A 16465-nucleotide genomic window follows, 5' to 3' on the forward strand; every position below is an offset into this window, starting at 1 on the left:
CCTGCAAACAATGGTATGGTTGGATAGGCTGGAGTGTGCTTGGACGGCAACTTTAGCAGTTGGAATCTAGGACATTACCAGGTGGATTTTAGTCTGTGGCCCAGAAATATCAAAGAAGAGCAACTTGATCATGTATTTCTAAAGAGACTAACTAATGAGCAGACTGGATGGACCGTTCAGGTCTTTATCTGCTGTCATTTACTATGTTTAAAAGGAGCCCTTAATTTAAACACATATTCATTAGGGATAACTTGAAATCCAGACTGACTGGAGGTCCCCAGGACAAGTTTTAAAACCACTGATATAATAGTGCTGTCCAATTCAGGGAAATATTTTTTAGATTCAATTTGGCCTATTGAAATTATAATTTTTTTTTTTTTTTTCGTTTTTCACACCCAATTGGGCTTTTTTTTTGGGAAGGGTCAATTTCCTGGCCAGTTTATTTTGTAGCCTTTCTACTCACTGCCCTCTCCATCCCCACACAGGTGCTATGGTATAAACAAAACAGACACTTCCTCTCTGTTAGGTCCTAGCTCACGTTCACTGTCTAACACTAACTCTGGCAGGATACACGTTTCAAATCTGACATATTGTAATCACAAAATAGAAGAAAATAAAATTTATTTTCTATCCAGCACTTGTTTCTTTTCCACTGTCTACCATCTCTCTCTCGCCCTCTCTCTCTCACCCTGGGTCAAACCTTTCTATCCCCTTCCAAACAGAATCTCTCCTTTCCTCCCCTCCATTATCATGTGCAACACTTCTTTCTCTCTCTTTGCCCTCCATCCTGTATCCAACCTGACATACCTCCTGGCCTCCCAAATCAGTAGCAGTGTGGCAGTGGCTTGCCTTGAAGAGGCAGTACTGTGAACAGGCTTATTGCGGCCTGCCCCACCAGAGCTTCCCTCTGCCGCGTCATCAGTGGCATCATCAGTGACATGGCAGAGGAAAGGCCCTGGCAGAGTAGGTTGTGAGCAGCCCATTCAGAGTGCTGCCTGCTGACTGGCCATTGCTACTGCTGCTTTTGGAGGCCTGGAGGTATGTCAGGTCTCACCGGTGGGGGTTGGGGAGGTATCGCTGAATCGGCGAGTCCAATTTTCTTTGGACAATGAATCAATTTACTGAAAAGAATCGGTGAATCGATTAAAATTGGCTAATCGGGCAGTTTTAAAGAGCTTCCAGTTCTTCAATTTTCCAAGATTCAATATTTTTTCTTTAATATATAGGATGCATCATTTATATATTTTACCCTTCCTATCGTATTTCCCTTATTTGTGCCTTTTTCTTCATTTATTGTAGTTCTACCCTTATTCCTTATGTGGCAGGTTAGTCCGTGGTTGTTCCTGTCTAGGTTATTTATGTTTTATTATATCCCGATTTTATTATGTATACCTCTTATAATAATTTCTAAGTGATAGTATCAAATTTTAAATAAAACCTGAAACTTGATCTTGTATTGAATGTGACAAAAGAAAAACTGTTATCATGTTTTTAACATTCCCAGGAGACCTCTGCATCATAGAAACATGATGATGGATAAAGGCCAAAATGGCCCATCTAGTCTGCCCATCTACAGTAACCATTATCTCTCTCTCTCTCCGAGAGATCCCACGTGCCTATCCTAGACCCTTTTGAATTCAGACACTGTCTCTGTCTGCACTACCTCTTCTGGGAGACTGTTCCATGCATCTACCACTCTTTCTGTAAAAAAGTACTTCTTTAGATTACTCCGGAGCCTATCACCTCTTAACTTCATCCTATGCCCTCTCATTGCAGAGTTTCCTTTCAAATGAGAGAGACTCAACTCATGCGCATTTACATTACGTAAGTATTTAAACGTCTCTATCATATCTCCCCTCTCATGCTTTTCTTCCAAAGTATACAGATTGAGATCTTTAAGTCTGTCCCCATACGCCTTATAATGAAGGCCACATACCATTTTAGTAGCCTTCCTCTGGACCGACTTCATCCTTTTTATATTTTTTTGAAGGTGTGGCCTTCAGAATTGTATACAATATTTTTCCTACTGGCCATACCTCTCTTTATGCAACCTAGCATCCTTTTAGCTTTTGCCATCACCTTTTCAACCTGTTTGGCCACCTTAAGATCATCACATACAATTATACCCAAGTCCTGCTCTTCTGTCGTGCTCTTCTGTTCTTCACCCCCTAAACTGTTCCATTCCCTTGTGTTTTTGCAGCCTAAATGCATGACCTTGCATTTCTTAGCATTAAATTTTAGCTGCCAAATTTCATACTATTCTTCAAGCTTCACAAGGTCTTTCTTCATGTTATTCACACCAATCGGTGTGTCTTCTCTATTGCAGATTTTGGTATCATCCGCAAAGAGGCAAATCTTACCGGAGAACCCTTCAGCAATATCGTTTATAAAAATGTTAAAAAGTACAGGCATCATGACAGATAGATGCTTTCTGTTCACAAAATAAACTTATAAAATCAAATAAAGAGAAATGATAGTCAAGGTATATACATAACATACAAGAAGCAGCCCTTTTGTGCCAATATGCAGCTCAGGCTGAAGGAAAGTAAATTGAGGTGTTAGATTTTCTTAATATCTTTTTTATAAGGGGGGTTATGGGTAGATGGAACAGCCAGCTAGGGAGACACAAATAGTGTGATAATTTTAAAGAAAGAATGGGATACACACAAGGGTTCTTAGCTGCAGGAAAAGCTGGAAGGAGATATGAAGGATGATGGACCTTGTGATCTTTATCTGCTGTGTTCTTTGTTCCTGACTTTCTTTCAGGAAAGACCCATTAGAGCAACAAACTGGTTGCAGGCAGAAGGAAATATGCTTGTCATTCAAAATGGGTGGGGGTTGGAGGAAGACTTACAGGGCTATGTAGTTAGAGGAAACTAAACCAAAATGTACAGCCAGAATACTTTTAGAGTTAAAATAGGGTATTTTATTCTAATCTCTCCTCTAAGGATTATTATAAGTTAAACCTTTTAGCCCTGTAGTCTCAGAATATTGCCAGGATAGACTCAATTCTTAAGTAAAACTTCCTTTAATGTAAACTTAAAACAAAGAAAATAAACTTACAGGTCATTGTTTGAAAAGCATTGTTGCCTTCTGTGAACAGTCCAACACTCAACCAGTGCATCCCAAGGGCTGGGGAGCTAGAGTGTATTCAACACTTGTTGAGGGGTAATGCTGTGAAAATAGATTAGCAGTACTAGAGGTGTAAAACCTACAGTGTTTTCTACAAGCCTTGTGGTTGCTGAAACATAGAAAGTAAACTGCTGCTTAGACCATCGGTTCCAAAAGGGCTGAAGGAGAGCTGACAAATATCTTCCTACTTGGGACCTTGATGCCAGCAGTGCTTTTCAACATTCATTCCTAACAGAACACCTGGCCTTGGTCACGCAGTGAACCCCATGCAAATACAGGACCACAAACTAAAAGTTCTAATATACACAACTGAATCCCATGATGCTAGACTCTGCATGTAGTGCACCACTACTGAAAGAGAGAAAAATGCATTTCTTCTTGAACAGTGCAAAATATGGACAGCAGATATAAATTCTCAAAACTGACATATGATTTCATTCAATCACCTGAAATTAAAATAAAATCATTTTGCCTACCTTTGTTGTCTAGTGATATTTATTGTTCTAATCATCTTTTCCCAGTTTCTGGCTGCACTTCCTTCTGTCTGTGCTCTTAACTATTTCCAGGACCTTCTTATCTATTTGCTGTTTTTCTCTCCTTCACTTTCTGCCCTACATCCATCTTAGAAACGAATTACATCCATCTTTGGCATTAACTTTTAACATTCAACTTTCTTCCATTTTTTTGCTTCCTTCTCAATCTGTCTACTTTTACATGTCTTCCCCTCCTCTTCATCCATGTGCATCATCTCTTCCCTGTGTCTGCCCCTCCCTTCCTCTCCATCTTTCTTCCCAGAGGTCTGGCATCTTCCCCTTTCTCTTCCCCCCCAGTCAGAATTCAGCACTTTCCAGCACTGCACTCTTCGGGCTGCAGGCAGCGTAAATGAAGTAAACGTGCTGCCTTTGGCAGCCCCAGAAGCTTTCTCTCTGCTACAGCTTCCTGTCCCCACAGTAGGACATCATTCCTGCTCTTGGGTAGTCAATCACTTCCCATGAGATTCTATGTAGAGAGCCTCATTATCATTTTCTTTGCTCTACCTCCCATCACTGAGTTGTCCTGTAACTCCTCAGTTTCTCTCTTTACATGCGAGATGGTAGAAGCCTATCTGTTTTGCTTGAGTTTATTTTTCATTTAAATCGGGGGGGGGGAGGGGGGCGTCATTCGATCATGAGGCCTTTTGTTCATGCTTCTGAAGTCCCAGCTTGAGAAATCTCTATCTGCAGGAGAACTCTTATTCTGAGGTCAGAAATCTTTAACCAAGGGGCAGACTGCTTTCCAGTGCACCCACTTTGCTGGCCTGCACTAACAGTCTGGAAACTCAGGAACCGGTCCCTTGGGAGCAAGGCTCGCCCCAGGTTCTGTCCACAGTGGGTTTGAACACAGGCTAAGTGGCTCCATGGTGGTTTTTTCTAGCTGGATTGGTGTTGACTGCATTCCCTCCCCCCCCCTGCTGTGCATGCAGGTTCTGCTGGGGGGTTGAGGTCTTCAAGGGGTTGGAGAGGCAATCAGAAGAAGTAAGCATTCTGGTTTCCAGGCTTCTTTGAGGCAGATGTGCTTCCATCTCTCTGGCTGCAGTTTCAGCCTAGGAATCTCTCAGCACAAGCATGGCATAGTGAGTGCAAAGCTGTGACAGCCTGGGGCAGAAAATAAGGGGGTTGTAGAAAGTGATATTAATTTTCTTTTTGTTCTGTGGTTAGAGCTAGGGTCCCCTACCTCTAAAATCCTGAAATCACTAATTTTTGAACTAGTGTAGCTCCCACGGTCCGTTTTTTAGCACTAAAATCACTGCCACGGTGGTCATTTTAGATTTCCAAATTGGAAATAAAGCCTTTATTTGCCTCAAAAAAGCCTCAGTTTTGCTTAAAATCAGGTGGAATGGACTACTCGGTCCAGGATACATCGGATTCATGCCAGATTTGTGCTGGATGACAGGCTGAGGACCATCCGTGTTATGCGTGCCGCACGGCACAAGGGGGAGCAGCAACCTTGGGCTTAGTCCCCTCTAGTTCCCTTAGGGGCTTGAGATCCCAGATGGCTTAAGTTCCAGGCCAAAAGTCCTAGTTCAAAGCGAAAATGCATCCCCAATGAAATGCAGCCATACACCTGCCTCAAAACCCCAGAAAGAGATGCAGGAGTAACCTCAAGAGTCCTCAGGGTGTCCTGGGTACAGTTTTGCTCCAGAATTTATCAATATGCTATATGAAGCATATTTGTTTTAACAGCGGCCGCATGGAATCTGGGAGGGGGGGGTTAGGACAATGCTAGCACCTGGGGTCTCTCCCATCAAGGGTGCAATTTCCCCTTAATGGAGCCATGCAGAAGAGATGGGGGTTCATTTGAAGGAGTACTGGGATAATATGGGGTCAGTTTTCATGCCCTTACTTTCCCAGTCTGGATCCTTAGTAGCAGGGGACTCTGCATTACATCTGGGAGAGCCAGATCCAGATCAGGTGGAGGTTCAGGATATGGGAGAACACGGTTGTGCCCAGGCTGTTTTAGTCCTCAACGCTTCCAGGAGATAATTGTGGAATCTCTCTGAGAATTAAAGATGGAGACTCCATAGTTCTCAGCTGTGCAGTGCTCACTTATGAGCACCACCAAGGCTCTGTTCACATGCTTCCCCTCTTATCAGGACATCGCTAAGATGTTAACAGACCATTGGGAGGCCCCAAAGGGCCATGGTTAAGCGTTACCCAATGAATGCAGATTTTAACCAACTATTTGTCCCACCCAAGGTGGATTCTCTGGTGGCGCAGGTTACCAAGTGTCCCTCTCTCCCCAGCAAAGGCAGAGTGGCGTTTAAAGATATTCAGGACTGCAGACTGGATTTTCTCCTCAAGAAGCAGTTTAAGGCCACGGCTGCGGGATTAAAGGCAGCGGTAATAGCATCATGCGTAGCATGAATCTGCCACTCCAAACTGTGTGTGATTCAGAAGCTGATGCTGGGAGGGATCAGTGGTTCCTCATGTCCAGAATGGATTATGTAGCAGATGCTCTTTATGATATTTTTAGAGTCTTGAGCAAAGTATTGGTCTATTCTATCTCTGTCCGAAGAATGCTGTGGATTAGACAGTGGGTGAGAGACTCTTCCTCCAAGCTGATGGTTGAGAAAAGTCTTGATGGCCTTATGGTAAGCGTGCAGGATAGCAAACCTAAGTCTTTACCTGACAGCAGGGGGTCAGCTCATGTTAAGTTTTGCAGCTCTAGGCGTTTCGTCAGTATTCGGGGAGACGCAGTGGTCCCGAAATCGTTTCAAGGCATGAGACAGATTTACATTACATTAGGAATTTCTATTCCGCCATAACCTTGCGGTTCAAGGCGGATTACAAATGGTTTGTCAGGAGACTAGAAGTATTTAGGGAGTAATTTGTACATTTCTTAGAGTTGTTAAGGATTGCATCTGAGTTGACATGATATTAGAAGTTCATATGTAGTAGTTGCAGGTGTTAGTTCGGTTTTATGTGTTTTATGAATAGAAGGGATTTTATTTCTTTTTTGAAGGTTTTATAGTATTTGGTCGTGGTCAATGGAAGGTGCCAGGCGCCCTTAGTCATCAGGATCTCGCCTCACTCCCATGAAGCAGTTATGACACGAGGTCAGCAGCCGGATCTCCAAAGGTCGGTGGGAGCATGGAAGGCATGGGCAGCGATTACTTCAGACTGCTGGGTACTGGAGATAATTCAGGAAGGGTACAAGCTTGACTTATCTTGTCCCATGTCGGACCTTTTTGTGGACTCTCCAGCAGCGAGACAACAAAGTGTGGTCTAAGTTTGAGCGACAGTGCAGAGACTGCTGGATCTAGCAGGTATAGAACCCATACCAGGCAAAGAATTGGGCTTAGGCAGATACTCCATAAAATTTTATACACTTCTCCCTTGGTATTCGCGGGGGATAGGGGCAGAGCTGGACCACGAAGTGTGAAAAACCGCAAATAACTTCTCGTCCGGCTCTGACTCACCCCCGCCTCCCTCCCGCCTTGCCCCCGGCATCCCGGCCTTACCTGGTGGTCTAGCGGGCTTTCGGGGCAGGAGCGAACTTCTTACGCTCCTGCCCCATGCAAAACGCCAATAGGAAATGACTGCCGTGAGTTCCCATAGTCTCTCGAGACTACGACGGGAGCTTATGGCAGCCATTTCTTATTGGCGAGCTACATGGGGCAGGAGCGTTGGAAGTTCGCTCCTGCCCCAAAAGCCCTCTAGACCACCAGGTAAGGAGTAATCTGTGAAATACTGAAGGTGGGAAGGTCCTAAACTATGCTTCCCCCCCAAAAAAAAAAATTGCGGATAATCGAAACTGCGAATAGGGAGGGGGAAGTGTAGTACCCAAATGAGACTCAAACATTCAAGGTCTTTTTAGAATAGTCAGAATAATGCCTGTGCTGCTGTTCAACTCCGTGCCACTTGATTCACCACAGACCAGTTCAGTATGAGGCCTCGTTGCAAAGTCAGCTATTGGTTTAACACCTCGTGTGGCTGTGTCGTTGACAAACTGTTCAGCAGTATGGAAGTTTGGATCTTCAGACTACCTGTCCACTGGCTTTGCCAACCATTCATTAGTAATACCAAGAGCATGAAACAGGAAATGAGATTCAGGTCCAACCAGTGACATGCTTCAGTGTACCTGCTTGGTAAACTGGCTTACCCCAACAAAACTGTTCGGGCACTGATGTGTTCAACAGCTTTGAAGCACTGTCCTGTGTGATTAAACTGTTTGCTGAAAAGTTACAACTTCTTCTATCAGGGTACCATCGGTGGTTAGATAACGTCTTCCAAATTCACAGAGAACCAACTTGCATACTATAGCTGATTTCACCTCAAGACTTCAAACACCCAAGGCACTATTTCAACATTTTTTCGTGCCCTTACAGGGGTCATGTGTTCATCATCGGTCTTTGTTTTAAAGCATACTGTATTTCCCCATGTATAGGCTGTGGCCTATATATATGGGTTTTACAATTCCCTGCAGTGGGTGCAGCTTCCTTATATGGGGTGGCCTATCTAAAGACATCGTAGATAAGCCACCCCATTGGAAGATCAGCCGTGGAGTCCCCTGTACCTGCAGCTCCCTCCTGGACAGCTGTCGGCTGCTTCCTGCCTCATTGCAGCCAGCAGGGCAGGAGCGATGTTTTCAGCATCCAGCCAGCCCCGCGTTGCTTCCTTAATACCTACGCCAGTTCTCGCGAGTCATGTGAGAACTGATGCAGGCATTGAGGAAGCAGCATGGCACTGGCTGGATGCTGAAAAGAATGCTCCTGCCCTACACCGCTGGCTGTGACGAAGCAGGAGCCAGCCGGTGAAGTTATTTACCAGGGGGGGAAGGGGAGAGATGTATAGGCCGCTCCATTGTATAGGCCATTTTAAGTTTTACAATGCTTAGATAAGCTGCAGCTAGTAACATGGGGCGGTTTAAGTAAGAGTTTTAAAAACTAAATCGATATTTCCTGCGGCCTATACATGGGAAAATACAGTAACATAGAAACATAGAAGATGACGGCAGATAAGGGCCATAGCCCATCAGGTCTGCCCACTCTACTGACCCACCCCCAAGTCTACTATCCTAGGGATCCCACTCCTGGTGACAGGTTCCCTTGGCTTAACCCTCTAAGGGATCCCAAATGGGCATCCTATTTGCTCTTAAATTCTTGCACGCTGTTTGCCTCGATCACCTGCACCGGGAGCTCGTTCCAAGGATCAACCACTCTCTCAGTGAAGAAATATTTCCTGATGTCGCCATGAAATTTCCCGCCCCTGAGTTTGAGTGGATGCCCTCTTGTGGCTGAGGGTCCTTTGAGAAAGAGAATCTCTTCTTCCATCTCGATACGGCCGGTAATATACTTAAACGTCTCAATCATGTCTCCTCTCTCCCTACGTTCCTCGAGTGAGTACAGCCGCAAATTTTTTAGCCTTTCCTCGTATGATAGATCCTTAAGCCACGAAACCATCCTGGTGGCCATCCGTTGCACCGACTCTACTCTCAGCACATCTTTTCGGTAGTGTGGCCTCCAGAATTGCACACAGTATTCCAAATGAGGCCTCACCATGGTTCTGTATAATGGCATTATGACTTCAGGCTTCCAGCTGATGAAACTCCTGCGGATGCAACCTAACAACTGTCTTGCCTTAGATGAAACCTTCTCCACATGATCAGCAGTTTTCATGTCTGCGCTGATAATCACTCCCAAGTCTCGTTCTGTTGAAGTTCTAGCTAAGGTCTCACCATTCAAGGTGTAAGTTCTGCACGGATTTCTGCTGCCGAGGTGCATGATCTTGCATTTCTTAACGTTGAAGCCCAGCTGCCAGGTCGAGGACCAAAGCTCCAACAAATGTAGGTCCTGTGTCATACTATCGGGTGAATTGCCATCTCTCACTATATTGCATAGTTTGGTGTCGTCAGCGAATCGTTACCTTACCTTGAAGCCCCTGAGTTAGGTCACCTATGAATATGTTGAAAAGGAGCGGGCCCAAGACTGAGCCCTGCGGTACTCCACTGGTCACCTCCGATGTTTTAGAGAGGGTACCGTTAACTACCACCCTCTGAAGTCTGCCACTCAGCCAGTCATTGACCCATGTAGTTAGTGTTTCTCCCAGCCCCATTGATTTCATCTTGCTCAACAGCCTGCGATGCGGGACACTATCGAAAGCTTTGCTGAAGTCTAGGTATACGACGTTCATGGATTCTCCCAAGTCTGTTTTGTTACCCAGTCAAAGAAGCTGATGAGATTGGATTGGCAGGACCTACCCTTGGTGAATCCGTGTTGACTGGGATCCCGTAGATTCTCCTCATCCAAGATTGCGTCTTATTTACGTTTGATTAGTGTTTTCATGAGTTTGCATACTATTGATGTGAGACTCACCGGTCTGTAGTTTGCAGCCTCTGCCCTGCAACCCCTTTTTGTGCAGTGGAACAACGTTAGCTGTTTTCCAGTCTATGGGGACTCTCCCCGAACTTAGGGAGAGATTGAAGAGTCCTGATAGCGGTTCTGCCAGGACATCACTCAGCTCACTGAGCACCCTGGGGTGTAGATTGTCCGGTCCCATGGCTTCGTTCACCTTGAGTCTTGCCAGTTCGAAGTAGACGTCGCCAGGTGTGAACTCGAAATTCTGAAATGGGTCTTCCATGTTGGGCCTTGCCTGCAACTGCGGACCGTGCCCCAGTGCCTCGCAGGTGAAGGCGTACTATCCCGTCTGTGTTCTTTTTCCTATCACTAATATACCTGAAGAAGGATTTGTCCCCTTTCTTCATGTTCTTTGCCAGAGTCTCTTCCACTCGAAGTTTGGCCTCCTTGACTGCCGTTTTGACCACTGCAGACCTCGCCCTATGTTCTAGTTTAGCTTCCCTAGTCTCCGTTTGTTTGTAGGAAATAAATGCTTTTTTTTCTCCTTGACGAGGTGCGAGATTTCTGCGGAGTACCATTGGGGTTTGTTGTTTATCCTCCGTTTGTGTACTGATTTAATGTAGAGGTTTGTCGCTTCATGTATGTTAGATTTCAGGGATGACCACATAGCTTCCACGTCATTGGTCGTAGCTTGGTTCTGCAGTGTCCGCTGGACGAAATCTCCCATGCGTTCAAAGTCAGTGCCTTGGAAGTTGAGTACTTTTGTTTTCGTGTTTGATCTAGGGAAACCTTTCCTGAGGTAGAATCACACCATGTTGTGGTCGCTGGAGGATAGCATATCTCCTACCGAGACCTTCGAGACGCTATCCCCGTTGGTGAGTACCAGGTCCAGGATCGTCTGGGCCCTAGTGGGTTCCAATACCATTTGTTTGAGTCGTGCTCCCTTTATGGATGTTAACAGTCTCCTGCTGCCGCTGGTTGTTGCTAAGTATGAGTTCCAATCTGCGTCAGGCATGTTGAAGTCCCCTAGCAGAACAGCGTCTCCCCGTAGAGTGATATTCTCTCTGTCTTCAATTAATTCGGAGTCTTTGTTTTCCAGTAGTCTTGGAGGTCTATATACTACACCAAGACACAGGCATTTTCCCCTGCCTCTGGCCAGGTTCACCCAGAGGGATTCCCCGATGTACACAGTGATGTTATTTCTTGTTGACAGGCTACTGCCAAACTGCCACATAATATTGCATTCTATAACAGAGGGTAAGTTACTTTGAATTTCCTTCCTTGAAACAACAATTTTAGAAAAGGCTTCAGGATCTTGTTCTTGTTTCTACATCATCAGAATTCAAATCAAATCAGAATGTGTATTTTTTAATATGCCTCAAATAACACAGTTGCTGGACAAAACTGTATACTGGATATATATTATTTTCAGTACCCTCCTCTGTTTTGGGGTCATTTTGTTCAGATTCGTATGAGGGGCGCTGAAAAGTTCTCAGCCCAACCAACAACTTGGGTCAGTCTCTATCAAGGGCTATACACTTAGTCCAGTGAAAAATATGGAACAAAAAAAGTAGTCCTCGATGGAGACTGACCCAAGTTGTTGGTTGGGCTTAGAACTTTTCAGGATGTGCCATCAGAGAGATATCCAAGGCCAGCGCGACAGCAGGTTGAAGATGCTTCTTGCTGCTGGCAATCATTTGAAGAAGTAGGTAGGTGAGTGGGAGGAGAGGTACTGCCCCCTCACTACACCACTGGTCACTTCTGTTTTTGGTAGAGGTTAAGTGACATTCTGCTCTGAAATATTACTACAAATTCTACACCATCTAAGAATGTTCAAAATAATTTTTCTATAAGAGCTAATGAGAAATTAGGGAAGTAAAAACCTGGTTTCCAGAATAAATTAGTTTTGCCATAAAGTGCATGTTTTAGTCAAAGATTCTTCCTTCTAGACGTCCTCTTATCTACCGTAAATACAGAAGTCAAAGAATCTCTTCACAAAGCAGTTTCCTCTAAACCTACTTGCTTTATATAGCAAAGAGCAAATAAGTTAGAGTAGACAATCAGGCATGATTTTCACAGTGGTTATGGCATGTTTTATTTACTTCTGTTTCTGTTTGTTTTTATGTCTCTACCACTTCTACTGGGAGGTTGTTCCATGAAGTATTTTCTGATGTTACTTTTTGAGTGTTATTTTCCACTATGCCTTTTATGTTCTAGAGTTTGATGATTTTTTTTTTCTTCTGAAAAGGGTTTATTGCTTGTGTAGTTATAGATATTCAAATATCTTATAATATCTATATAATAAAACCATAGGCGGCGCATGCACATTCTTATCGGCGTGCTTCCATGATCCGTATGTCCGTGGCCGCCAAGAGTGCAGCATGCCCCGCGCTTACTACGGCCCCACGCGCAGCTGAGTTCGGCATGGCGGTTTCCCCAGATAGGGGAAGTCGAACAAATCACTCCCGACGCGCAGCTGAATTCGGCACGGCGGTTTCCCCAAATAGGGGAAGTCGAAAAACTCACTCCCGGCTCTCCTCAGCACGGCGGTTTCCCCAGATAGGGGAAGCCGAACAGCTCACTCCCGCCTCATGGTCCTGCCGCCGCTCCTGTTCACAGCGGCCTGCACGTTAACGACTCCCCCCCACACACACATCCTCCCGCAACAGCCGCTACCGCTCATGTTCAAAGCGGCCTGCTGAGGTTTGCGGCCGGCTGTAGCGAACCTCTCAGGCCGCTCTCCACATGGTAGCACGTTCCCTCTGACGCGATCGCGTCAGAGGGAACATGCTACTGAGGTGGACAGCGGCCTGCGAGGTTCGCTACAGCCGGCCGCGAACCTCAGCAGGCCGCTTTAAATAGGAGTGGCAGCGGTGGCAGAAACCATGGATGCAGGGAGGGGAAGAAGAAAAAGAAGGGCATGGAGCAGACAGGAAAGGGGGCTGTTTTGGTGGGAGGGTTGTGATGAGTGCAAACAGCAATCATGGGGGGGGGAACAGAAAGGGACCATGGAGCAGGTAAGCATTGCAGAATAGGGGGAGAGGGAAAGGGGCTGCTTTGGGGGGGAAGGGTGTGCTGGGGGCAGACAGCAATCAGGTGGGGAGGAACAGAAGGGGCCCATGGAGCAGGTAGGCATTGCAGAACAGGGGGAGAGGGAAAGGGGGCTGTTTTGACAAGCAGGGGGGCCAGGGAGACAGACAGAAAGAAAGACGGACAGACAGAGGACCAGGGAGACACACAGACACAAAGAATGACAGACAGACAGCGTCAAGGAGAGAGAGACAAATTAAAAAAAAACAAAAAAACATACAGACATCTACTCTGGGCGGCGGGAGGAAGGCAGTTCGGAGTGCTGCTGGAAGTGGCTGCTGGGAGGAGGGCTTCGAGCCGCAGAAGACTGTGCACAAAGCCCCTGAGTTGGGCCAACCTCTCCTTCCTCACCGACGCTGAAGAAGTTGCAGGCCCCGCTCCCTCTCGCGCTCTGAGCACTCACGATTGGCTGAAGGGTGTCGTGCCGATGCTGCAGGTACAGGGGGATGCTTTTGTTGGAGAGGTTTGCTGGGGGCCAGACAGCTTTGCTCGGAGGGGGGGGGAAGGGGAAGACAGAAGGGGGCCATGGAGAGACAGTCAGGGAGAGGGGAAGGGGTATGCTGGGGGCAGACAACTTTGCTCTGGGGGGGTGGGGGGGCCAGTGAGACAGACAGAAAGGAAGACATTCAGGCAGCGTCCAAGGAGAGACAGCCAGTGTCCTAGGAGAGAAAAACAAATAAACATAGACAGACAGACAGCAGTCAAGGGGAGAGAGAGAAAGAAAGAAAAACAGACACACACATCTAATCTAGCACCCGTTAATCTAACGGGCTTAAACACTATATATACATATACACAGTATATATAATCTACCCCATCTCTCCTATTTCCGAGGGTATAGAGTATATATTTATTTAACTCTTAAGTTTCATCTTATATGATTGTAGGTATAGAAATTGCACCATTTTGCTAGCCTTTCTATATATACCTCTGTCTGTCTGTATCCTTTCAATGGGATAGTCCTTAGAATTGGACACATTACTCTAGGTATGATCTGTACAAAAGCATATCTTCTCCCTGTGCTTCCCAACATTCATTTTGCCTCTGACAATTGTTTTAGCATACTGTTTTGCTATCTTGAAATCATAGTACATGACCACATTATGGGCATGTTGTACAAAGCCGCGCAGCAACAGCCCCAAAGACCTTTAAATCTCTATGGCCCCATCTGTTTACCATATCCATGTCTGGTGAATTGCAGGAGAGCGTCACTTGAACAGTATTGTGGCTGGAATCTTGTGAGAGCTGAGGTTTTATCAATCTGTGATTAGAGACTAAACACCCAAGAGTTTTAGCTTGTAATAAGTAAACAAACAGGAACTGACAAGAGGTTAGCCACAATTCCCATTTTTATGTTGATATCATTTTTTATACAACAATCATATAAATAAAATATTATTTTACTTGGAGACAGGGTTTCATTTGGGTGCTGAATGGTGGTGGGGGGGGGATTTAAGCCAGTTATTTTTATTTATATAATTTCAACAAAACATGAATTTATGTATTTTTTTTTTATATTACCTAGGGATGCTTGGAATGCCCTGGGAGATATGGCCAGAGAAGAAGCCATGATTGCTTATGTTGAAGAAATGAAGAAGGTAAGGCAGTGAGGAGCAGGCTATATTAACAGACAGAAAAGTTTTAACATAGGTGTTTACTTCCTTCATTAAGGTAGCAAGTGAAACATGGGCTTGCTGATTTATAAAATGAAAGTTCTTGACTTTATTAATACTTAGGAGCACCACGTTTTCTTTTCCCTTTGGATACATCTAAACAACAATTACATTTCAAATGTGAATTTTTATATTTTTATTTTACTTTTTTTTCTGAATGGTCATTCTTATGCAGTAAGGGCCAAATTCTATTTCTAGTGCAAAAGGCATGCGAGTCTTGAACCAGTAGGTTTTGTATCCCTCTACTCATGAGTCTGTGTAGAAGGTATCACTTTAAATTTTTTGGCTCTGCCTCCTCTGCATTGCTCTGTGTTGCTTAGTTTCATCCTTCTACACATGAGTTGAAGATGTCACTGTCATTTTGATTTGTTCTGTTTTTTCTTTTCATTTTTGGAATTTTTTTGTCCATTTTCAGAGGTTTTCTGGTCCTAAAGCAGTACCCAGTTCTCCTGGGTGAGCTCTGCCTCTGGAGACACAGACCTTAGGTGGCAGAGGTCTGTAGCTGGGAGGGCCAACCTGTTATAGAGCATCAACCTAGCCAGTCTGCATGAAAGCAGTGCTTACCCCAGGCTGTACCAGGGCTGGTAATAGTTTAAAATCTTGGTTTCTATTCGTTGAGACAATTTCATTCAGTTCATCCATTTTTACAAACTGAAGCAAAAAAGATAATTGTTTATTCACCGATCCTTTCAAAATTGGACTACTGTAATAGTATTTTTGCAGGTTTATCTCGGGTTCAGATTTAAAGGTTACAAACCGTTTAAAATACGGCTATTCGCCTACTTTCAAAAGCGTCACATTATGATCATCTTACTTCTTTATATCTTCAATTCCATTGGCTCCTAATTCAGTTTCGAATAAAATTTAAAATTTTAATTTTGACTTTTAAATCATTGCATTGTAAGAGATCGTCATATCTTTCATTACTTATTTGTCATTATTGTTTTACAAGAGATTTACGCTCTTTGAACGCCTTTATATTCCTTCTCCATGTTCAACTACCTATGAACTTACCAAACAGAGCGTTTTTCTGTTTTTCACCATCTCTTTAGAATTCTCTTCCATCTTCAGTATGTCTTGAGCCTTCATATCTAAGATTTAGAACTTTACTTAAAACGTTCCTCTTTGAACAAGCTTTCTCTATTCAGATGGATGGCTCTGACATGGTTCAGATTTACTAGTAAAGAAAAACAAAGGGGAGACTTTTTATTCACTCGAGACCCGTGTTTCGGCCTCAGTGGTCTTTTAAACTAAACTAAACTTTAAGCTTAAATACCACATCTCCTGTAGACTACTTTCTGTCATTGTCCTCTCTTATAATATGCAAACAATATCTGATTCAACGATGAGTGACTCAATAAGATGGCTTTTTAAAAACCAAGCTGCTGTATGCAGGAGCAATGTCTTGTCTCTACTGAATGAAAAGTGAAACACGTACGTGTCGAGCCTTCAGTGAATAAAAAGATTGAGCACCACTGGTCTCCCCCTTTGTTTTTCTTTGCTCTACTTTGAGGAGGTAGGATCTCCTGTTTGGGTATGTCGGATTTACTAGCATCATTGCCTGCAATTTTTACTTTTATTTATTTTACTTATTTATTTTTGTTTTGGAATATAGTTGTTTTTATTATTTGTTTTAGAAATTTTGTGAACCTCTGTTAATGTATAAGAAAGGGCGGTATATTAAATAAAATAAGCCAACATTCAAGACTGCCTGCAACCTGGCAGTAGCGCAGAT

The 16465-nt window shown here is 44.3% G+C and overlaps 1 protein-coding gene across 4 annotated transcripts in view; it reads left to right on the forward strand.

Moving 5' to 3' along the window:
- ACBD5 (acyl-CoA binding domain containing 5) overlaps positions 1 to 16465 on the forward strand; it is a 96985-nt gene that overhangs the window by 13846 nt on the left and 66674 nt on the right. For all 4 annotated transcript variants that reach the window (XM_033931410.1, XM_033931408.1, XM_033931411.1 and 1 more), the window contains exon 3: positions 14583 to 14655. In XM_033931410.1, the coding sequence (XP_033787301.1) occupies positions 14583 to 14655 (73 nt within the window). The remainder of the gene's footprint in view (positions 1 to 14582; positions 14656 to 16465) is intronic.

Source organism: Geotrypetes seraphini, chromosome 2, assembly GCF_902459505.1.
Source record: "Geotrypetes seraphini chromosome 2, aGeoSer1.1, whole genome shotgun sequence".
In the NCBI taxonomy this organism is placed as follows: domain Eukaryota; kingdom Metazoa; phylum Chordata; class Amphibia; order Gymnophiona; family Dermophiidae; genus Geotrypetes; species Geotrypetes seraphini.